Source organism: Mauremys mutica, chromosome 23 (genome assembly GCF_020497125.1).
Source record: "Mauremys mutica isolate MM-2020 ecotype Southern chromosome 23, ASM2049712v1, whole genome shotgun sequence".
NCBI classification, from domain to species: domain Eukaryota; kingdom Metazoa; phylum Chordata; order Testudines; family Geoemydidae; genus Mauremys; species Mauremys mutica.
The window spans coordinates 14,560,311-14,584,341 of NC_059094.1; the positions used below are offsets into that span (position 1 = coordinate 14,560,311).

The 24,031-nt window shown below is 49.6% G+C and overlaps 1 protein-coding gene across 3 annotated transcripts; it reads right to left on the minus strand.

The window, feature by feature from the left end:
• Nucleotides 1-13,651: 13,651 nt before the first annotated feature.
• Nucleotides 13,652-22,751, minus strand: AK2 (adenylate kinase 2). 3 transcript variants are annotated; one of them, XM_044997897.1, is made up of 7 exons: nt 22,598-22,751; nt 21,195-21,320; nt 17,794-17,904; nt 17,551-17,645; nt 16,784-16,856; nt 16,395-16,590; nt 13,652-14,444 (listed from the first exon to the last, which is right to left on the minus strand). In XM_044997897.1, exons 1-7 carry the CDS (start codon nt 22,697-22,699, stop codon nt 14,434-14,436), a joined length of 714 nt encoding a protein of 237 aa, XP_044853832.1. In that variant the 5' UTR covers nt 22,700-22,751; the 3' UTR covers nt 13,652-14,433. The 3 variants fall into 3 exon arrangements, with proteins under 3 accessions (XP_044853832.1, XP_044853833.1, XP_044853831.1); XM_044997898.1 differs by having other exon boundaries at nt 13,652-14,449; XM_044997896.1 differs by having other exon boundaries at nt 13,652-16,590.
• Between the last annotated feature and the right edge of the window lie 1,280 nt (nt 22,752-24,031).

Genomic DNA, 24,031 nt, shown 5'->3' on the forward strand with positions numbered 1-24,031 from the left:
ATGCAGTGGGCCCTCACGGCTGACCTGGAATGAACAGACCTTTCCTTAGGGTTAGCTGGATGAGAGAATCATAGAATCATAGAATATCAGGGTTGGAAGGGACCTCAGGAGCTCATCTAGTCCACCCCCCTGCTCAAAGCAGGACCAATCCCCAACTAAATCATCCCAGAGAAGAGTAGGACTGTGTCTCCCAAGAAGTGCTGCAAGGTGTTTGCAAGGGAGAATCATCTCAGGAGCCACCTCCGCAGAAGGAGGGCGCATTCTGAATGCTGTCAGCAGCTGATCCAAGAAATGGGAGGTGGAAGGATTCTGCGTGGGAAGACGGTGGATAAGAAGTGGGAGTCTTACATTGTTCGTTTCTGCCTGGGCTACTTCTCCGAGGTTTGAGCTAGCCAGGCAAGCCTTCCTGGATGGGTGTCCAGACGGTCAGTGTAGACACGCTGAAAGGGGAACTGGAGAGAGTGATAGTCTTATTCTGTCTGACGTGTACAGATAAGGAGCAGTAAGTGGCAGTTTATAATAGCTATTTTTTTCCTGCCTATAAAAAAGGGTTTCCTTCGGTAATATGAGCACAGGCTGTTCTGATTCCTGAGTATATACCTGACATAATGTGTTGTTACCCCACAACTATGAGGACTAGAAATAGGAATTCTCCATTACCTTGTGACTGATCATTCCCAGTTATAAGGGATTATAGCCAGAATGGGTTAACCCAGTAGCGATCTAACCTGGAAACATACCAGTCTGATATGTATAACACAAAGGGAGCAGCAGACAACCCTCTGACCTGAATCATTCGACAGACACAATTATGGATTTGGTGAGAGCATAAACACATGCAAATTACCAACTTGAGAAAACCCCAAATGCTTGTTGCAGCTGGTTTGGGCTATACGGAGGTGGTGATGACGAACATCTTCTTAGCCCTGTACTTCAAGGTGAGCGGCTAAGCCAGAGAGGAGTAGGCAATCAGAGCTGGGCTCCGAGGGAGGGAGGGAGGAGCTGGACCATTTAACTCTTGTAGTGACTAGTGCTCCAAACCACCTGACATCAGAAGAAATGCTGCAGGGCAAACCGTCTGGGGCCAATGCCTGAAAATACCAGTACCTGATCAAGGAAACCAGAGGCCTCTTGGCTGATGTCATGCTGGGTTGCACGGTGTGCTGTAATGCAACAGTGGAATGAAAGGGGGAAAAGCGTGCCACTGGTGATCACAAATGAGACCCAGAGACAGAATAACAGCACCACCTCTCACTGATATCACCAGGAGCTGAGAGCACTCAGCACCTCACAAGATCAGACCCCACATGACTAGGGGAGGCCAACAAAGCCTTCAAGGGCTTGCTATGCTCACAATGAGCAGGTGGTGACAGGCTCCAGCAGAAACACAAGGATTGCCTTCACTGATGAGAACACAGCAAGGCAGTGGCCTGATTTCCAGGAAAGGAGAGCAGTGTGTCAGGGAGAATCAGTTACAAAGACTGAAGGCTTCTGCCTCAGCTCTCTGTCCTGCTCACAGAGTCATGTGAGCGCTTGAGAGTTCAGAAGGCTAAATGAGAGACTGTCACAGTCCCCAATGTGGCACAGGAAACTGTGGGTTCCGCAGGCAGATTATCAATATGCATAAAGCAGAACTCTCAGTGCTTCTTCAGGGGGCACAGGGGCAGCTGCGTGACTGACTGCATTGCCCCCAAGGGTGGATCAGAACTGACTGGGGACAGGTTAGCTCCAACCAATACCCAAGAGAATCCCGGTCAGCCCCTCACTTCTCCAAGCTTAGTGTTCAGAGCACCCTGACTACAGATCAGGGCATCTTTTACAGCCTTTCAGATTAATTAATGCTACAAAACACAGGCAGGGCCAGGAGTAGCCATACATCTCTGCCCTAATCCAACATCTTCCTTTCCATTCCCTCTCTTTTGGAGATGTGGCAGTAAAAGGGTTAATCCTGCAGGCCTCTAAACTAAGCTGTATTAGCAGGCACCATCTGTCCTTTTTCATTTGCTGATGCACGACCTGTTTTGCTGTTTAGTGAAGCAGGCGCTGCAGCTGTGGGTCTCTGTATTGCAGCAGTGTGACTGGTGCTGCACAATCCATCCCCTTGCCTGTCAAAGAGCCAGCTGAACAGGGCAGGCTGATGGAAGGAGGTCTCATGGGGGTAATTAACAGGAACCGTACATGGGAAAATCCCCAGCATGGCCCCTTCTCCAGAGCCACCTGGCTGCAGAAAGAGCTTTGAGTCTCCTGTGCATCAGACTCATCTCCACAAAGCAGCAGTTCACATCAAGAAAGAGGAGGCATTTACAAATAGAGGCTTGCAAGAAACAGGAAGCAGGGAGGAAAGAACAAGATACCCAACCCAAAGTGCCTCTCCCCGCAAGCATCCTCATCGCAAACAGCCATAGGAAAGCGACTTTGAGGGTTTGCCTCAAGGTGATACCTTCCCACGGTGGAAAAGATTAAGACATCCTCTGCAGTCTGCACGCAAACATCACCACCTTACGCTCTGGAGAGCAAAAGTGAAGCTGACTAGAAACAAAAGCAGTCATTCTCACTCTTTATCACCTGCAGTGAGGTAGTGTCCTTACATAGACAGGGGATTTGAACCTGATAGTGGCTCTTCAAAGCCATCTGTGGTGAGGAAACCAGTGTTAAGGCTAAACCCCATCGCAGCTCTATGACTGGCTTCCCAGGAATAGCACCCTGAGAAACACAGCCCTGCAAAGTTTCCTGGGTTCTGGGGGGAGAGGGGAAATTGGGTCTCTTTCTCCCTAGCTCACACACCTGTGCTGCTCTGTCTTTGAGACCAGTGGTTTTCAAAACTCAGCAACAGCCTGAAGAAATAGAACATTCACAGGAGTTTCAAAACAACCGGAGCATTCTTGTATCCCTAGGGATGGAGTGAGCTGGGAAGTGCTGATACAACTAATCACTGGGAAAGAGAGTATTTGCCATACTGATCAATCTCATCCTCTGTTTTGCTTCAGACAATAATCTATACCTGATGCTTCAGAGGAAACTGATCTCCTCACCCTTCAAAATAAAGCCAGACCATTGTGCAGTGGTGTCCATGGTGGGAGGATGGGTGAAAGGCATTGGAGAATTCCTTCCTGATCTCTAAGGAATCAGCTCATGTCCTTTACCATGTCACTAAAGATGTTATTAAAGGTCATAAAACCATCAGGACTTTTTTCAAATTCATCTATGGTATTTGACTCAACAAGCTGCTGCAGCACATTCCAAAGGTTAACGCCTCCCTATGTGAAACAGCATTTCCTCCTGAATTTACTTGCCATTCATTTAATTAAACCATGCTGGCGGAAATTTTCCAAGAGCCCTGACACAAAGGGTGGGGATAGATTTCCCCCACCCCGAGTGCGGTTATGGTCAGAAAACGACTATGGTAAAAATGACGAACTGACAACGCAGTACCCACTGAGGGCTCTGGTACCTAGAATGTCTAGTTACAGGTCAAAACAAGAGTTACTGCTGAGAATTCAGCCTAGTATCTGAAAATCAAGCTGGGATTTTTCAGCTTCCTGCATTACTAACACCATAACGATTCTCATCCTGAAAGCAGAATAGAGAGTGGACGGGGGTATCCAGTATTACATTTGGATTGATGCTTTTTACTGGTCAGGCAACACTCTCTTATTTGGCTTATCTGCCACCCAAACTCACTCACTGCCACCACCAAAGCCATCAGCAAGCCAGCAAAAATACAAGAACCAGATGGGATTTAGCTTTACTTTTCTTACAGCCAACACTGGATTTCAAGGGCCACCTCGCCTAACACTAACTTTTCCAGCTGTTTTGGAGTAGGGAGTTGTTTACTTTGGCTCAAGGAGTCATTAAACTGGATTTCTCAGTCAAGCAAACGCTTCGAAAATATAACAACTCCGCCATTTGGTCTTTCCATTGGAATATGGTTCTGATCCAGTCTGGCAAATCCTAAAGTCCGTCTGTCCAGTATCCCATCTTTGGCAGTGGCCAGCACCAGATGCCTCAGAAGAAGGTGTAAGAATCCCACAGCAGCAGAGGTGGGGTAATCTGCCCCCCACACTGAGTCCAGGGCTGGCTCCAGCGTTTTTGCCACCCCAAGCAGCAAAAAGAAAGAAAGAAAAAAAAGCCATGATCGCGATCTGCAACTCTACCGCCGCCACTTCAGTCTTCAGCGGCAATTCGGCGGCTGGTCCTTTGCTCCAAGAGGGAGTGAGGGACCCGCTGCCGAATTGCCGCTGAAGACCCGGACGTGCCGGCCCTTACCGTTGGCCGCCCCAAGCAGCTGCTTGCCGGGCTGGTGCCTGGAGCCAGCCCTGACTGGGTCTCAAAGTGATCTCTAACTATTAGAGATTGCCTTAAGCCCTGAAGCATGAGGTTTAATATCCCTTATGATAACTCTGGATATTCTTGTTATTTATATACATGTCTGATCACTTTTTTAATCTTGCTAAATTATTGGCATCAGTGACTTCCTGTGGCAATGAGTTCCGCAGAGTAATTACCATTCCTCCTCCTGACTTCTTCCCTACACTCCCTCTAGTGTTTCATGGTATGTAGTGCATGTACTTACTCCTGCTCTGTCCATCTAGCATTAGCTACAAGAAGTAATAAACTTCCCAACATAGGCCACAATGATGGTGCCCACATTCCTTCTGTTAGGGTGGATGTGTCCTCACACACTTTGGGAATGAAGTGCTGTACCTGACAGCAAAGGCCCTCAATATGGGTAGAAGCAGGGCCTGATAACAGCCCTCTGGCTTGGGGCCCAAAACCCTGCTGCAGGGCTGGCCAGCAGGCCACTTCCAGTATTTATGAGTTTATTTCTCTTTGCTTTGGGAAGCAAGTCGGCCCAAGAATGTTACTGGTCCAGAGCCAAGGAATAAACATCCTCCTTGCAGACCAGATTCTGCAGGCCTCTCTCATTAGCCATGTCTTGTGAGTAATGAAACAGGAAAGAAATGAAACTCAGCAAGGGCAAACGATGTCCCTGAAGGCAGGAGCGTGCTTGGAGTTATGACGGCAGGGGGAGAGGAAGGCGTGGCCGACGTGGCCAGTTCTGGAAATGAAAGGGCAGCTTTTGCTGAGAATCTGCTGGGGAAGTGTTCCCATTTTCGTAACCAGAAACAGCTGTGACAAGGGGAAAGAACAGCGTTCCTGGAACCGAAGAGCCACACCTCCAATCTGACAGGCAGAGGGATTAGGAGCCTGGGACGGGGTTTCCACCACATATTTCTTGGCCCCAAATAAGAAAAATATATTTAATTTTCCAGGGGTATGAGCCAGTGTGAGCCAGGTGGAAAATGCATGGAGCTTTTTCCCTTTGAAACTTGTTTTGATCAGGGTTCTCCTGTTTAACATGTAATCTCACCCCATCACATTGTCATGAAGCAACCACACTTGGGCTCCCCACTACACGGAGTCTATTAGAATCCCTTGTCAGCTGTCCCTATAGGGAGCCAGCTGCCCTATCCTCTACCGAGAGAGACAAGGTGGGTGAGGTAGTATCTTTTATCAGACCAGCTTTTCTTGGTGAAGGAGACAGGCTTTCCAGCTGCACAGAGCTCTTCAGACCTCGCCCACCTTCTCTCATATCCTGGGACCAACCCGACTACAACACCACTGCAAACTATCCTATGCTGGCAACCCGCTGCAACACTGAGTAGGTTGTGGGTGGGGTAAGCAGAGTGTTTAGCACCATCCTTAGCTCCTGAGCTGGCAGGGGAAGATGAACAGGGTCTGCTCTGCTGCACCAGCAACCCTGATTGTTTGCCTCAGGGAACAGAGACTGGACTTCAAAGGAAGCACAGCTTCCAGCCGCCATCGTGGGAGTGGTGAGAGATCAGGAGTAGCACTGAAAAAGGCTAACGGGTGGGGCCAGGCCCTGCTGGGTGATTGTACTGCTTGGAGGAGGGAGTGTTTTAAATGGAAAGCTCTGCCGGAAGGTGCCATGTGCCTCCATGTCTCTTTGGGATGGGATATTTTGGGAAGGGCCCAAATCCATCAGCTGGTTGAAAGCCACAAAATAAGCTGATATGGGGCAAGTCATTCCTATCATCTTGCAGCAGCATCTGCCACTCCTGCACACGGCTATTTTACAAATGGGGAACTGAGGCACAGAGAGATCCAGTGACTTGTCCACAGTCACACAGGGCATCAGTGGCCGAGCCAGGAATTGATCCCAGAGCTCCCACACGAGCATGTTAACCACAAGACCATCCTCACTAAGTTCCCTTAAGAGACTATTGCACTGCCTCAGAGATACTTTCAGCACCCTGATAGACATCCAACATCTTCCCTTGACTCACACCAAGACTCCTGGTTATACCAGCTTGTGGCAGAGCTGTGCCACTGTGTCACTTCAGTGTATACACTACCTGTGCCGATAGGAGGGTCTTCCCACTGGCATAGTTAATCCACCTACAGTAGCTAGGTCAACAAAAGAATTCTTCTGTCCACGTAGTGTTGTCTACACTGGGAGTTAGGTCGGCTTAACTACATTGCTAAAGGACATGGCGTTTTCACACCCCTAACCGAGTTAAATTTACCTAATTTTCTAGTGTAGACTAGACCTAAAACCCCTCTTTCCCTACCTTGCTGTTTACCTCATACACTGGTATGTATTCCCCACAGTCACTGCTTAATCAAACTAGGCAAACTGAGCTCTGATTGGACTGAATTACCTGCATTCACTGAAGTCAGTGGGAGATTTACCATTGCATTCAGGGGAGCAGGCCCTACATCTTCCCCCCATAAAGTAGTCCCTTCCACACACTCGTCATTTTTGTTGCTCTTCTCTGAACTCATTGCTGTTTGGTAGTATCTTTCTGGCAATCAGGTTCCCAGAGCTGAATGGAATAGTCAGGTGTGGTTAGATCAGATCTACTGAGATGTGGTCTCTCTCTCTCTCTCTGCTCTGGGCTGTGTTGTTATTTCCACAGAGTGCTATAGGCTGGTACAAAATAGCAAGAGTTGCTGGGTACCGTGCAGTGGTCTCCGAGTTACGGCACCTATCCTCCGTTGTAAGTACTGCAGCAGCATCTTAGATGATGCTCAGGGGTAACTGATAGCAGATGTTGACTTTTTTCAAAAACTGACCACTGCACTTTAAATGGCCTCTTTCGTGCATGGAGCTTCCCTGCTTGCTAAGCTCCAGTCATGCACATTAGGAAAGAAATCTAACAGCAGCCCCTGTGACTGCTGCAATTCCTGCTGAAATGTGTGGCTCTGGGTTGATTCCAGAGTTACACTGGGATTTAAGTATCAGATGGGTAGCCGTGTTAGTCTGGATCTGTAAAAAGCGACAAAGAGTTCTGTGGCACCTTATAGACTAACAGACGTATTGGAGCATGAGCTTTCGTGGGTGAATACGTCTGACGAAGTGGATCTTCACCCACGAAAGCTTATGCTCCAATACATCTGTTAGTCTATAAGGTGCCACTGGGATTTAAACAGCCCTTCCTTACTCCTACTCCAATGCTTCCAGCAGACTTCGCCCCCTCTGGACCAGCTCCAGAGTCACACTGAGATTTAACAACTCTCATTCCTGAGGAAACAGTGGTGCCTCTAGATCCATGTAGGAAGGGGACTCTTCACATATGACCAGAAACAGGACATGGCAGCAGCTGGGAAAGCTGGCACTGGACACAGAGCAGAATCCTATCCCCCAGCCAAGAACAGAGAGTGCGTCTTTAACATCTAGCAGGACAAAATTCATAAGCCCTGCCAAACCTCAGTATTTGTTCCTACATCTGGTGTGCAAGGGGCGGTCTGGAGAGCATGTCTGAATGAGAGAAGCGCTCAGGAGGAAGGGAAGCAGGTTTACCACGGCCCTCTGTAACCCTCTCTGTTGTGGAACCGAGCAAGACCCCAAAGTGCCTAGAGACACTAATGCTGCAAAGAAAAGGAGATTTTTAATCTCAGTCGCCTGTCAAAAAGAACAGTCCCGCTGGCCTCCTGCCACCAAAGCTTTGCACACCAGTGCCAAGGCCTGGGCTTAAGATGTTTGGTGCTTGGAGCTAGCAGAAGGTTTGTGCCAGGGAGTCATTGCCATTTATTGTTCAGAATGAAAGTTTATTTGTAACCAGGGAATGTCCTCTTGTCTTCCAGCCTGCACTGCAGTCAATGGGTTTGGACCCACTCATGCTTGCAGTGAATTTGGCCCTGTTTATGAAGAGTCAAGGGGGATGGAGGCAAAGCCAGGAGGAAGGGAGCTAGGATAAAAGGGTTGGGCAAAGCAGCCTTTGCTGTCCATTCACAACCTTCTAGCCCCTCTTACTCAGCCCAGATGAAATAAGTCAATAGCAGAAGAAGGGGAACAGGGTCTTCAGGGTTCCCTAGGAGGCTGAGAGGGCACGGGGCCAAATTTATAACAAAACCAGCGGGAGATTTTTTTTAACCAGCTTCCTTGTTACAATGCAGAGAGCCAATGGCTGACTGCTCGCATGGCCATTGGCATCTGGATGCATGGCTCTCAGCAAAGAAGGAACCCCCCCCAGGTTGTGTGTTGTAAGGGATTGTGTGTTCATTCTAGCAGCACTGGGAGCCAGAGCTGACTCCCTCTTTGCCGGCTTTCCTTTCATCCGCCTCCCTCTGGCACGGCTCTTGCCTGACGTTAGTTGCTAGGTAAAGAGGGAAAATAAATAAGCGTGACACACGCCTGTGATGTGCTTGTGTCACTGTCAAATGAACTGACAGAAAGGAACAGGATGAAATTAGTTAATAAAAATCACGGCAACCATGACATGCCAGAGCCCGCAGAGTGGGAAGGATTAAGAGTGCCTGACCAGCCGGGCTTCATTTGTAATGAAGGAGATGCCAGGACTCAAGCAATTAGGTGCCGGGGCTCAAACAATTTTTTTTACTGTCATAACTGACGCAGCAAGCCCGGAAGTACTGGGGCTATGAATTGCCCAGGCTAGAGATGTCGGGGCTCAGTCCTGGCCCACATTATTAAGCTCTTCTGGGACAAACAGCTTAGGTAGCTGCAGTAGGCAGCCACTCTCTGCAGGGTAATGAGTCACCCTGTTAACAGAGGAGTTCCCTTTGCTCTCGCTGACTCCAGTGGCCGGCGGGTGTGAAGCCCTCTGCTCTGCAGACAGGGTTGTGGAACAGGCTGTAGAGGGGTGGCTCTGTGCATGATCACACCCTGTGATAACAGTGTGTTACTTTGCCAAAGCATCGGTTCTCTGTCTCAGCCAGCCAGGTCTCCTAACCTATCTTGCAGGGCAAAGATCCACCACAAATCCCAGGCCTAACCGTTTGTGCCGCAGAAGACAGTTTGGGGTTACCTTCGTTGGGGGCCATCGATACTAGGAAATGTGATGTAGCTGAGGAACATGTTATCACATGACAGCACCCCAAATGTGTTAGAACCTGCCTTGGTCACAAAGAACCAAACCGTAGTATATTCACGTTACCATCCGTTTTCTAGTGTAGAGAAGTCATAGGAAAGGCCTCTGAACAATTCAGAGTCAGAGATAAGGGGGCGTTAGTCTTCTTTCTGCCTGTTTAAGGCTCCATCTCCACTGACTTTCGAACTGTGTTTGGAAATCAAGTTGGCACATGATTCAGAAGTCGTCCGAGCCACGTGTCTGTAATTACCATTTAGTCAGCGAGCACACAGGGGGCCCAAACTGCAGGCGAACAGGATTCAAAAGCCACTGGAGAGGCTAAGCTTTTACTTAGACAAGCATGGTATTTCTGGCATGGTTTGGGCCTGTCTGCGCTGGACAGCCCAGCAATGGTAGATCCCCCTTTGGCTACCTATCACCCAGGCCTCACCTGTACTCAAGCACAGTTTCAAAAGCCAGCACAGACAAGAGTGCCTTCCTCCCACATCAGAAAAATAAAACCCAGCTGACAATCTAAGCCACCTGGGTGAGGCAATAAGCCGGCTCCGAAAATCCCAGCAAGGCCTTTAAAGCTGGGGGCTTGGACCCAACACTATCCGATGAAGTCACGGGCAGCAACGTGAGCTGTTTACGTAATTACCTCAAAATAATCTGCAGAGTAGCTATTCCTGAGCCATCCCCTGATAGCTCTGCATAGAACCAGCATCCCTTGTGGAAATGGTTTACAGAGCTAGGGGTAACTTTACAGCCTAGCAAAAAGCATCGTTATCCTCCTCATTAAGAATCCACCCACTCACTCTCTCTCTCAGGTGTTTCTAAGGTTTGTCGCTCCATGGTACCTGTTATACAACAGCTTCTGGCACCTTTGTTACATTCAGTTCTGCAGCCTTTCAAAGGAGTATTGTGCTCCCACATACGTGGGAAAGATTTTTAAACAGCTTTAATGAGAGCAGCATAAGCCGATGCCCATAATTTTACTGGCACGCCTCCGTTCCGGTGTTTTCAGTAATGTATCTACTTTCCCACTGAGGTTAATGTTTTCCAGGGTTTCCAATCTCTAGTTTTTATTTTCTAAGTTACGGGGGAGATTTAATCACCACCCCCGCTTGGCTGACAGCCTGCTTCAGTCACTGTTCCTACCCCAGCTACCCTTCTCCCAATCACATACATGCTGTAGGTGTTGATATAGTGAAGGTCTGGCAGAAACAGCCAGAGCTAGCTACATTTTACCACAACTAACTCGCTTCCTCTGCTGATGGCATCCCCTGGCTTCTATGTCCAGTCTACTTGAATGTACAAAAACGACGCTATACTGTGCCATGGAAATGTAACTGTAAAACCAACAGGTTTTTTTCAAGGGTTAGGGTGAAAAGGTAAACCTGGCCCATAGGTATCAACACCGATGGAATTCACTCCTCCCACAGGTATCAACACCGATGAAATTCACCCCATGCAGCAGACCAGCATTAGGCCTTAGTACCACTTAAGCCCAGTGGGGCTTAGAGGGTGAATTTCACCCTTAATTTGTTATACTAGGTGAACAGATGCAATTGTTCTGTGGCAAAGCAACGTGACATCAAATATTATTTTGAGACCTGTCACTATCCTGCCTTGCTGGCCTGCAGGATTAGTATCCGGACAAAACTAGAAAACTCCCAGAAATAGCAGGATGACAGGCCACCCCTCTCAAGCAGTGGTTCCCCACCAGTGCTTCCTGGCCTCAACCATAATAGCACCATAGACTTCGGCGACCAATAATCTAGGCTCTCCTATATGCATTGTTGAATTGGGCTCCACTGCACCTGCATTGTTCACCACCCTCTTATTTACCTGGGGGTGTGTCCTGGAGGTTGGGTCATTTCAAATCTCAGATTCACTCGTTCAACGGCACCCATTCTAACCCCACAAGAGAGCTCTGCTTCCCTCCACCAGGTACATCAGCTAAGCTCAAAAGCTCCTGTTCTACGGCACCACCGTGAAACTCAGGGTACCCTAAGCCCCTCCTGGTCCACCCCTTTCTCTGCTTTCCATTCAGTGGCATGCACTCGCACAACCAAGTGGTGCTCAGACAACCCCTCCTCCTGCCCCACCACACTGGTGCTATCACAGCCCCCACACCCTTACCTAGCGGTTCAAGCTCTGATCTAGCGCAGAGCTCAGGGGCTGCTCCCAATAACAGCAATGCAGAGCTTCAGAGTAACCCACATGTCACAGCAGCTACCAGGGCATTGCACGCCCTAGGATACAGTGCCCGGTACGGTGGCTGGCAGCCCCCGAGCCAGGTGAAATCAGTACAGGTGCCAAGAACGGTTGGGGAACTCTAGGCAGGGGGATGGAGAGAGGATTCAGATACCAGGGTGATGGGCAACCTTACAAAACCCCAGATCGGGAGAGGGCATCACTGGACCCTTGATATCTTCCCATTGGGACAACCCTCCCTGAACCCCTAAAGGGGGATGGGGGAGTCCCATGAGCTTTGGAGCGGGGGGGGGGTTCTCTTTCTTACCTACTGCAGATTCCCCCTCCTGTTCTAGGCTCCGCTTCACTCAGCAGCTTCCCTTGTTCTGTCCCCACTTTCCATGATGTCACCCAGCAGCCCTGCCCGCCCAGCCAATGGCAGCCTCCCCCTCACGGTGCTGTTCCTGCAGCGTTTGGGGTTGCCGCTTGGAAACAGTTGCCATAGCAACGGCAGGGGAACTCCATCCCCTGGACCTCTCCCCTCTCCCTCCCGCCAACTCGCTTGGTATTGCCCACAGCCCTTATTAAGCAATGCCTGGCAGCAACCAAAAGGAGCAGTGCTGGGGGTGTGCAGGGCAGAATGTTAGGCGTAAAATAAGGGGATGGCTTTAAATTTCATTGCAACACAAGCAGCTGGGGGGGGGGGGTAGGAGACTTTGGCGAGAGGCAGGGTGGGTACTGTAGGGATTCTGGTCTCCCTCCTCAATAGGCACCATTAGCCAGTACAGGTCTCCCACCCAGATGCTCCGCAGTGTGCAGAGGGGCCAGGTGGTCTCTATGCATAGCCAGCCCCCCAGCAATGCAGTATGGTATCTAGATGTTTTGTTCCTCACTCCATGTGCTTGGTGCAGAGCAGGGATTCATTTTGCATTCCAAGCCAGATGCTCTTTTGCAGGGAATGCAGCGGATGTGACATTCCCCAGCCCCAAGCCTAGATGCTACAAGCCAGAGGACGCTGCATTCTCAGCAGCCTGGAACACTGTGCAGGGGAGGAGGTTTGCTGCATTCTCTTTCACAGATGCTATTTTGGGGGGGGGGGGAGGTATGCCACCATTGAAGCCCGCAGCACACTTCAGAAGGAAAAGCAGCTTGATGCTTTCTGCAGCCCATACCCTGGAGCAACTTTTCCTTAGCAAGGGAGACTGCTACATTGGAGAACAACTCACACCACATTGAATGAAAGGGAAAATGCAGTGTCCTACACCACGCTGGTCCTAGTGCTATACATAGGGCATATTTTCTTCCCCTGCTGCTGAATAAATTATCTGCATGAAAAACAAACACAACTTTCAAAAGATCACAGAATAAGCAGCTTGCAGGAGTGAAGTCATTTAACAGGAACAATGTACTAGACTTGTAAACATCTCCTTCCCAGAGAGCACTCAAGGTCAATGGGCTGGGAAGAGGATTACAGAATGGATCCATTTATACCCAATAGAGGTTCAGCTCAGACAAACCCTTCTACTCCCCGGTCTGCATCCTGCGACAGCCATTCTCAAGGGACACCTGGCCCGCTATTGGGCAGCACAACTGTGCTCTGTATTCTGACTGCTTTGGGTTTTCAAAGGAAAGGTGATGGGCACAGGCTACAGTGCAGAAGAATCTGCTACACTCAAATGCAGTAAAAGTTGACGTGTAGGCTTGGTGGGAGTGGGGAAAGAATATAGGACCACATTAAGGCACACACCACTGACGGAAAGAGAGAGCTATTAGAACTCTGAGAGATGTCAGCTCTGAAAACACACAGAAGACGAGCGCCAGCCAAGACAGAGTCAAAGCTCAAAGGAATTTACCTTTACTTTCTTCATACCCAAGAGCAGAAGAGAGAGAACAGGGACAGCACTTGGAACAATCGCTTCCGTTGTAGGGAGTTTGAAATGTATTTAAGAAAGAAAATGGCAGGGTATGTTTGTTAGTTGCACAGAGCAGAGTTCTCTGGCTGGACTTCCTAGTCATCCTCTGTACCCTCTCCATTCTGGTCTATGTAGTCTACAGTACGTTATCACCTCGGCCAGCCTGTGTTGGGTGTAGGTCAAAAAGAGAACGCAGCTACAGCTACAAAATGTAAAGTATGTTTTATTGATTCAGAGACTAGACAAGGCAGCATTTGGTTTGTAAAAAGAGGCAAAAAAATCGAATTCATTGTCGCTTCCAGTCAAGTGGAAGAGGGGTAAAATCCTACGTATTTCTTCAGCATTTTAGGACGTTCAGCTTTATCAAGATCAGAAAGATGGAAGGCTTGGGCTTGAGCTCAGGTCCTGGATGGCATCACACAGGAGCAGAAAGCTCCTCAGACCACCTTTGCCTTGTTTTAGGAAGGCCAAAATATCCAGGAAACGAGGGAAGTACAATTTCGTCAGCTCTTTTCTCTATTACAGAGCTAAGGAGTCATTTCACGTATTCATTTTGGTCCTACAATAGGGGAATTACGTTTAGGAAGCAGAAACACATTCTACAATGACCTTAGGGGAAAAAGAAACCATGCAGAGCCACCAAGCAACGGCAGTACCAAGAGTCCCATTTGGAAGCTTGAAATTGCACCAAGTCCAAGGCTCATCGCAGGGCAAAGGCTCAGCGGTCTGATCTTTGGCACAGAAATCCGTTTTCATACAATACAATGTGTTCTTCCTCCCCAAATATTTGTCTTTTTTTTTTAATTAAAGATCAATCTCCTCTTGAACATGATTCTGATGAGAAACAAACCACTCTGCCTTCTCCTTCTTCCCCACCTTTCCTCTGATCAGCCATGACCCCCCTATCCCTCCCAACCTCCCTTTCTCCCAAGGGGAAGGGATGGAGTGAGGTGATGGAGCATGCAGCCTTTGGTCGTGTCTTGTCTGGCCTATGGAGTCACTGAGCTGAAATAAATGGGAAACAAAAAGAAAAAACAAAAAACAAACAGATTTAAGAAATAAAAACCAAACCATCATGGTTAACAGCAGAATGAGGCTGACATGTAGGACAGATGCAGATCACACATGGGGGTGGGGTGCGCTGGTTCCCAAATCCAGGCCATTTAGTGGGAATCTGCCATTAGATTATTGCTACATGGGCTCCCCTTCTCAAGAGATTCAAGTACACTCAAGGGACCGTTTCTGTCATTCCAGGCAAACAATTATACCGTAGTGGCTCCAACAGACACTCATTTCCGTTGCTGTCTATACCCAGTCTTCTTACATTCCTGAACTAACTGGAAGCTCCTATCTGCTTTCAGAGCATCTGTACCCAGCACCCCACTAGCAGCAACACCACAGTCTACGCTGCGGTGAAGCAAGAGGAAATACCACTGCAAGGCAGTGGAAGTTGGGGAAGACCCAAATAGAGCAAGAGTCTAAACTTCTGGTTTCCCTCCACGCCCCTTCCCGCACAGTCACATGCTTTCAGAGAGCAGCAGTGACGAGACCACTTTCAGTTTCTGGGGCTATTTACAGATTTTTGAAAGGGGGAAGGGACGACTATACTTCACAGGAAAGGATGTCCAGGAGCAGAGTGTGATTAACAGTAAATCATGAACAAAAGGAGAGAAGAATGCCTCCTGGCTGACCCCCAAACTGAACGGGCCAGTCCCTCAGGCAGCTCAGCACAAAGACTCCACATCTCCTATACACAATGAGATTACACAGCCTATTACACCAAGTCAGCAAAATACACTGAAGGTTAAAGGACACTCAGCTTCATCTGGGCCAATAAGCATTTATACCAGAAGCTTCTACGTACTGTTGAGATTTCCACAGAGGACAGAGTTCGTTCCTTTCATACCAGCCGTGTTTTTACTGTGAGGGCAGCATGACCTCTGTCACGTTAAAATCAACATCGGGCAGCACGGGTTTCAGCACGAGCACTTAGGCTTGCTTGAGAAACCCAAGTGCATTTCCATGATCTCAAAAGGCAAGTCAGAAGGGCTCAAGGACACTCAAAGCTTTTATCGCACACTTCTTGAAAAATGACTTGTTTGGAAACCTTGAGAAAACGGCACGAAGGGCTCGCCACATCGTCTCCCATGATCAGGGGATGAGGAGACAGCTTCCGTTCCCACCCCGTTTCCAAAGGGGAGTCTCCTACGGCCTACGCTCACCTTCCCCCTTTAGAGTCAAACCCACTGGGATCCAGATTCCCCTCCAAGAAAACAAGGCTGGTTATTACAGCACTGCTCACGCAGTATAAAATAAATAGGACATGTACCACAAGGTAAAGGCGTCTGCTCTGAAATGGTACTAAGCAGCACACTCTCCGCTCACATATTTTGCATTCATTCGTCCTCCCACACAGACAACGCTCACTTCCTGCAAGCAGACAGAGCGTTTTATTTTCCACAGCCGTCCGGCGAGGCATGGAAGACGCCATTGACCTGTGTACTGCGAGCTTCTCCCTCCCAGATCAGCCATGACCTTCAGTACTCCTGCTACTGCCATGCTGGGTCCCAGCCAAAGAGATCGAACAGCGGAAAGTGCAGCTGTTTTCCCATTAACTAGGACTCTTCAGAAGAAACCAAACTTTCACTTTTGACCTGACTGGATCTAATCATGTTATTAGCAGCAAAGAGCCGGTACATTAGCTCACTGCGCCCCCTACAGGCTATATTCTCTCTCACACACAGGTATACGGAAACATACCAGCATGCTGACATAGGCCAGAAAAATAGACCAGCAACTGCTTGTTTAATGGACACTTTGCACAGCCCTCTCTCCGGCTGTCATCCCCACTCCTTCCGCTCTCTAATGGGCCGTTCCTCTCCCTGACCCCCCAGGAGAAGGGAGTGTGCTGCACTAGCAGAGCCCTAAACAAACATAACCAGGTCTTTACATGTGGCTTTCGAGAAGGCTGCCAAGATGCTGGCAAACACCACGTCAGGGGACTGGGAGGCATCTATGGCTGTATGGATCCCTCGTTTGGTGTAGTAGTCTACCAGCGGGATGGTCTGGGTGTGGTAGGACTTCAGCCGAGTTTTCAAAGCCACTTCGTTATCGTCAGAACGGCGGATCAAGGGCTCCCCGGTGGCCTGAGAAAGGAAGGCGACAGTGAACAGGCCAAATCTGCAGCTTGTTACAGCCCAGCAGAGCCCTCCCCTCCATTAAACTCATCTCTAGTCAAATGGGTGACAATATGGGAAGACAGGGCAGTAAAAGCTTGGTTACTGGTCTGAAGGTAATTTAAATAAGATCTCAGGAGAAATGTATCAGTAGCTCACATACATCGTCCTTCATATGCTCTTTAGGGGGATTGAACTCCTCGTGGTAAGAGCGGCCACTTGCTGGGTGGATCAGCCTAAAACCGAAAACAAAGGTCAGCAAAGTACCTCTGCGCTCATGATAAGACAACCAAACACCAGTCAGCATGAGAAACATCCGCAGCAGCACAGGTGTTTTTCACTCTATCAATAAATTTGCTCCAGTCACTTCAATCAAGCAGCTCTCCAGGGAGCTGAAGAAAAGACGACGTTCTGGGGGGTGGAGGAGGAGCATTTTGTCCAGGAGTGAGGCAGGAATCTTCTGGAAATCCATATTTTAAAGGACTAGGTGATGTAATGGAGAACTTCTGCTGGACCCAAATGGCCATGTCCAATCCAGGACAAGGTAATACAATGAAGCAGTGATAATACCAGAGAAGATACATCATTAGCCATTAGTGTTTCACATTTTCCCTTGATGCTTAGTCATATCGCCAACCACTAACCCATGACACAGACGGACAGACTTTGTTCAAGGAAGGCCCAAGATGGGAATAGCAGGGCATGCTACCGGTCAGTACTGAGGTGTGACAGCAGAACCGTGTATGTGTGTGGAGCAAAGACTGAAATAGCAAAGGCTGAAGCAGGCCAGGATTGAGGTGCTTTGACACAGCTGGCTCCACCCAGTGGTAAAACTATCCCAGGAACCAAAATTCACTGTTCTCCCAAACCATTGGGAAAACGGTAAGAAAAAAGGACTTGGCCTATTTGCGGAGGAAGGAAAATTATTACCGTCCAGTGATCCTCCGGATGAGTAAGGAGTCAGCAACGCTGAATTCAATCACAGAATCTAGCTTCTCGCTTCTCTTCTCCATGAGCTCATCCAGCTGTAATAGAAAACATTCCCTTTAAGTACACAGATACACCGCAATAGAGAGAGTTCCGACATAATCAAGTCTCCTCTAGAGACATGGCTGGGGGTGGGAATGGAGCTGTAACAAGAGCTACTGAGCTAGAGGATTTGAAGTCACGTACCATCTCCGCCTGCTTCACTGTGCGAGGGAAACCATCCAGCAGGAAGCCATTTTTGCAGGGAGGAGACTGCAGGTTTTTCTCAATCAGTTCCACCACCATCTCATCACCCACCTTAGAAGAAAGTCTCATTCAGCTCATTAAAAACAGTAAATAGACCCGATTAGGCCAGCACTGTCCTATCTTAAGCCTCATGGACCATAGGGTGCCCTTATTTACACCCCTGCAATTCAACTGACTTCACCGAACATTGTCTTCACACCTGCTAGCCACTGAATATACACACTGGAGCCCAGGGATCACGAGTACCTAGTCTGCACCTGCTCCTATGTGCAACAAAACCATCACAAAATAGCAATGTCAATCGTGGGCATGTGTAATATAATTGAACGCAAAGTTTTGTTCATACAATGCAAAAGCTACAAGTTCAAACACACCCTAGGCAGGAAGCAAGGGTTCTCTTTTGCTACCTGTGTGTATGTAACACGTAGACAGCAAGACATGCATTTAACAGGGTCAATGAGCACAAATACTACTTCACTGGCCACACAATGTGGGCAAGTGAACAGCATCATGAGACTCTTAACTTGTGCATTCACTGATTGTGGGACAGATTCCACAGACCCTACAGGCAGGAGTCAACCACTATAACAAAGATTAATCAACAAAATAATCCTTAAAAAGGTGCTGAGAAATGCACAATTTCACTGTTTCCCCTGTAGAGATAGACAGGCACCATTCCTGCAAAGTTACATGCAAGTTTAACTTTAGGCACATGAATAGCCCTGTTGACTTTAACTCACATGCTTAAAGTTAACACGTATAGGTGCTTGCAGCATCTAGGCTCTACTTGGCTTCCTCATACTCCAATCAGAACATAAAATTGGGATGAAGTTGACTGTGGAAGACACCAATTCAGACTAGTGGCCAAATGTTATTGGTTTAAATCCAAAGTAACTTTCCATTGTCTTCAGTGAAGTTATTCCTGATTTATGCTACTGCAGCCTACCAGAATCTGGTCCTAGGGTTTCGGGTAGGCTAGGGTATGTCTACACATCAACTAGAAACCCATGGCTGGCCAGTTCCAGCTGACTCAGGCTTGCAGGGCTTGGGCTGCGAGGCTGTTTCATTGCTGAATAAACTTCTGAGCTCAGGCTAGAGCCATGGCTCTAGGACTCTGCAAGGTGGAAAGGTCCTAGAGCTCGAACTTCAGCGAGCACAAAGTCTACGCAGCAATGAAACAGCCCCAAAGCCTGGTCCCGAGACAGCTGGCACAGGCCAGCTGCAGGTTTTTCTTTGCTGTATAGATGTACCATTTGTAGTAAGTGCAGGCACTGATAAAGGCCCAGTATAAGGCCTGAGACCTGAACTAAAGTAATGGTCAAGACTTTGCTAACATAAAGCAAAGTTAAGCTGTGAGCCAGAGGTAGGCCCTGCTCACAGAAGCTGGCACGAAAAGGGCTGGTGCTGCATAAACATATATTCACCTAGCATAAACACAGCACTAGAACACGCTATACTGAAACATTCCATAGATAACAGGAGGACAGGCCGACCCATCCCAATGACAGGGGCAAAAGGGTAAAATGATGGATAGAGTTGTTTTGATCGAACCAACATGTACAAGGTAGAAGGCGGCACCTAAATATGTAGAGGGGTTGTACCTTGCTACGTAGAAAGGTGGCCCCTCAATACGTCAGGTGTGATGTGTAACTTGTTTGTATCTGTGTATAAGAATGCATCCCTGGGGAGGTGCCTTTGTCCGGCCGAGGGGAGAGCCGGGTCCATTGCCAAGAGGTACTTTCTCGTAGTATGCCCTAAATTAGGCTAAGAAACCTACAGGGAACTGCAATTGTGTCCGAGGTCGCAATAAACCTAGTCGACGTGACTTTGCATCTTACTGGACTCTGTGGTTATTGGGGGTTCTCGTCGGGTCTGCTGTATCAGCTATCTGCGCAGAGCTGGGGCAGCACACAGAGGGAACACACGCACGCAGCTGAGTGATATCAACATTGGAGAGAGCAGAGCACCACACTGGTACAACTCTGACAACACCATTAGAGGCAAGAGCCCTAAAATGGATGATGCAATAGAGGCTGGGTGGTTTGGTTGGAATTTAAGGTTATTTCCATGATTCTGAGGCTGATGCAACCATTCATTTAAAAGAAAGCTACGTTATTTTTAAAAAGTAAACACATTCCAAGAATGGGCTTTGGGAATTGCTGTACTTCCACCAAACTAAGCTATCTTAAAGCCACAATATGCTAATACAATATATTGCCAATGCAGTTCAGTGTTCCCAGGACCACGCACATTAAAGATAACTGCCCGTCTTTCTAGATAGTGCTCCTATCTTTCATAACCAGGCTCAATGATGCAATGCAAGCTCCACATGAAGGCTGAAGATAAGCAGTCTCACTGTGCTACCGCAAAGCCTTCTGGGAGGAGTTTTCTTACGCGTACTAAAGCCTGCTATTGGCAAATAGCACGATTCAGCGTAACACGTGGGGAAAGAAGAGGAAAGAAAGTGGGGAAACTTGAGGTCTGAACCTGGGTATATAGTTATGCATAAAGGGCGGCAAAATGATGCAATGGATTGAGCACCAGGCTGGGAGTAAGTAGACTTCAGCTCCAACTGTTATTTTGAGCAAGTTACTTCACTCCCTGCCTCAGTTTCCCTATTAAGAGCTTTACCCACCTTGACAAAATGCTTTGAAGTCTATGGACAAAATGTGCCACAGGTACTAAGTACAGTCATCCAGGACCCCAACCCAAGCCATTTTTACATGGAAGAGTTTAATGCCCTATGTAACTGTGAGGGTAAATGGTCTTCAGGCCTTATTTTCACCTTACAAATTACAGATGAACCCCAATTATCTGAATGACTCAGGAGATATGACATCTTGGATAACTGGAATCTTCACTCTGCGGGGCTTAGGAGCACCACGTGAACAGGAGGCTTGGGAGTGCGGTAGTGATAACACCTGTTCCTGCAACCCCAGAGACACAAACACTCCATTACCCCAAACTGTGGTTATTAGCCAGAAGCTGATTAATCAGGATTTACTCTGTGTTCTGTGAAACTAGATAAAGCAAAAGGGAAAGCTAAAAGCTAAGAAAACAGGAATTTTAAGGAAGAAAACTCAGATCTAAGCAGGATAGGGAGCAGCATCTTTACAAGACATCTTTCCTGTGGCAATAGGGGGAAGAGGAGAGGAAATCACACATTTGCCCTGGAAGTTGTTCTTAGTTTTCTGGTCTGGATTTGTCATTGGTTTCTATATGAAGGACAGCTGTTTGATCACCGCAGGCTTGTATTTTTTTTTAAAATGCTTTTTTCAGGCCTCTCAATATACCCAGAGGATTGGCACTTTCATTAGCAGTATCCATCTCACTATACCCACCAGCTTCCCAGCATCCATAGTCTCCTTCAACCTTTTACCCAGCTCCGATCCTGAAGCCACCATGGCCCTCAGCATGTCACCTGTTGCCAGGTGGCAAACGCAGTAGGTTTCAGCAAGTTTAGGAGCCTATGATGGGAGAAAACAGAATAAAAAGTGAATTAGGTGCAACTTCCATGAACAGATCCCATTGATTCTCCACAGGTGAAGTTTTTATCACGGGAAGTAATTTCACCTCACAGTGATGGAAGCTATATTAAAAAGTTAAGAGTTAAAATCCGAACAGGGTTTGGTAACATTGGTACAAAGGAGCTGGTTTTGCCAGGAGAACCAGACAAATTATTTTAACACGGTCTGGGAGCATGCCCCAAGTAGCTCTGGGAGAGGAGCAGGCCCCGGGTACCAGGAAGGGGGGCGGGAGCTAAGACTTCTGGGATCTATTCCCCGCTCTGGGAGGAGAGCAGGTCCCAGAGCCCAGGAAGGGGGGCAGGAGCCAGAACTCCTGGGTTCTATTCCCTTCTGTGGGAGAGGAAAGGTCCCAGGGGCCAGGACTCCTGGGTTCTATTCCCTGCTCTGGGAGGGGAGCAGGCGCTGGGAAGGGGGAAGGGGGAAGGGGGGCGGGAGCCAGGACTCCTGGGTTCTATCCCCCGCTCTGGAAGAGGAGCAGGTCCCAGGGGCCGGGAAGGGGGGCAGGGACCAGGACTCCAGGGTTCTATGCCCTGCTCTGGGAGGGGAGGGACTCCTGGGTTCTATTCCCTGCTCTGGGAGGGGAGAAGGTCCCAGGGGCCAGGACTCCTGGGTTCTATTCCCCGCTCCGGGAGGGGAGCAGGTGCCGGGAAGGGGGGCGGGGGCCAGGACTCCTGGGTTCTATTCGCCGCTCTGGGAGGGGAGCAGGCCCCAGGGGCTGGGAAGGGGGGCGGGGGCCAGGACTCCTGGGTTCTATTCCCCGCTCCGGGAGGGGAGCAGGTGCCGGGAAGGGGGGCGGGGGCCAGGACTCCAGGGTTCTATTCGCCGCTCTGGGAGGGGAGCAGGCCCCAGGGGCTGGGAAGGGGGGCGGGGAGCAGGACTCCTGGGTTCTATTCCCCGCTCTGGGAGGGGAGCAGGCGCCGGGAAGGGGGGCGGGGGCCAGGACTCCTGGGTTCTATTCCCCGCTCCGGGAGGGGAGCAGGCCCCAGGGGCTGGGAAGGGGGGCGGGGACCAGGACTCCTGGGTTCTATTCCCCGCTCCGGGAGGGGAGCAGGCCCCGGGGGCCGGGAAGGGCGGCGGGGACCGGGACTCCTGGGTTCTCTGCCGGACTCCACCTGTGACCTTGGCCGCTCCCTGCGCGGGGCCCTGCCAGTCCGGCCGGGGATCCCCGGCCCACGTGTCCCCCCCGGGCCGCGCCCCGCAGCCCCCCGGCCCCTCACCTGGGTGCCCTTGCCCGCCCCGGGCGGCCCCAGCAGCACGGCCCGGAGGCCCCTGCGGAGGCTCCGGCCTTCGCCTTCCCGGCTCTGCACGTTCGGTGCCATCGCTGCTCCCCCGTCCGCCGGGCCCCACACGGCCAAGCCTCCGCGAGCCCGCCCACCCAGCACTCCCATTGGGCCGCTGTGGCTCGCCCCGCCCGCGTCACGCGTGACTGACGCACGGAGCAGCCAATCGCTGATGCACAAGGGCCAGGGTGGAGGATGATTGGGAGGGATCGAGGAGGGGCGGGTCTTATCCGCCACCAAGGCGGCTGGCAGGGTTAGAAGGGCGCGGGGTGGTCTAGGCTTCGATCTGCCTGCTAGTGCTGAGCGCAGCGCCCCCTGCCGTGGGGAGTGAGGTCTCAGCCGCTGGGCACCCGTCCAGGGAAATGGCCAGGACTCCTGGGTTCTAATCCCCCCTCTGGGAGAGGAGCAGGCCCCTGGGGTGGAGCACAGTGCAGGGCATCCTGCCAGGAGGCTCAGTGCTGGTAACACGGCATCCCACTGAGCCCTGCCCAGACCCTCTCTCTGCACTGCAGTAACCAAGTCCCCTGAATCGTTCTTCATCCTTGAAGGAGCTTGTTGCACAACAGAGAGTATATGTGTAAGAAACCCCCCCTGGCTAGCGAGGGTTTCATGGTTGTCACTGCTGTACCAGCCATGCCACGCTCGCTCAGCGCTTCCTGGAGATAGCTGGGAAATAACTCACAGTGACCTGTTGCAGAAGCACAAGTGCTGGTCACTGTTGCCTCCTCCACAGCTTTGGGCAATTTCAACACACACACTTGTTGCGCTATATCTTGTCTGAAAAAGATACGCTGGGCCTTTGTCAGGAACGCTGGTATGTGGCTGAGGAGTAACCGGGTAGCGTGAAAACCAATTCAGTGTGCTGAGGGACAATGACAAGTCTGTTGGATAGTGTCTGTGTGACCAGTAGGTCGGTCCCCCTCCTTACCTTTCTGTCTGGAGGGCTGCATTAGAAATATAAATGGCACAGGCTGGCATTGGGAATTCCCCAGGAAACGCACACAGGGGAGCTGCTCCCATTCAGAGGACCGGCTGACCCCTGGAATGATCCTTACAGCAAGAATGAGGAGTCCTTGTGGCACCTTAGAGACTAACACATTTATTTGGGCATAAGCTTTCATGGGCTAGAACCCACTTCATCAGATGCATGGAGTGGAAAATACAGGAGCAGGTATTAATACATGAAAGGATGGGAGTTTGCCTTACCAAGCGTGAAGTTAGTCTAAGGAGACAATTTACTTAACAGCAGGTTACCAAGGGAGGAAAGATAACTTTTGAAGTGGTAATGAGAGTGGCCCATTTCAGACAGTTGACAAGAAGGTGCGAGTAACGGTAGGGGGAAATTAGTATTGAGGGAAATAGGTTTAGGTT

Coding starts and splice junctions, on each gene's coding strand:
- AK2 (XM_044997896.1), bottom strand. CDS start 22,699: ATGGCACCGAACGTGCAGAGCCGGGAAGGCGAAGGCCGGAGCCTCCGC. Junction 21,321..22,597: donor GGGCGGGCAAGGGCACCCAG/GTGAGGGGCCGG, acceptor CTCCCATCATAG/GCTCCTAAACTTGCTGAAAC. Junction 16,857..17,550: donor ATCCGGAGGATCACTGGACG/GTAATAATTTTC, acceptor TTTCGGTTTTAG/GCTGATCCACCCAGCAAGTG.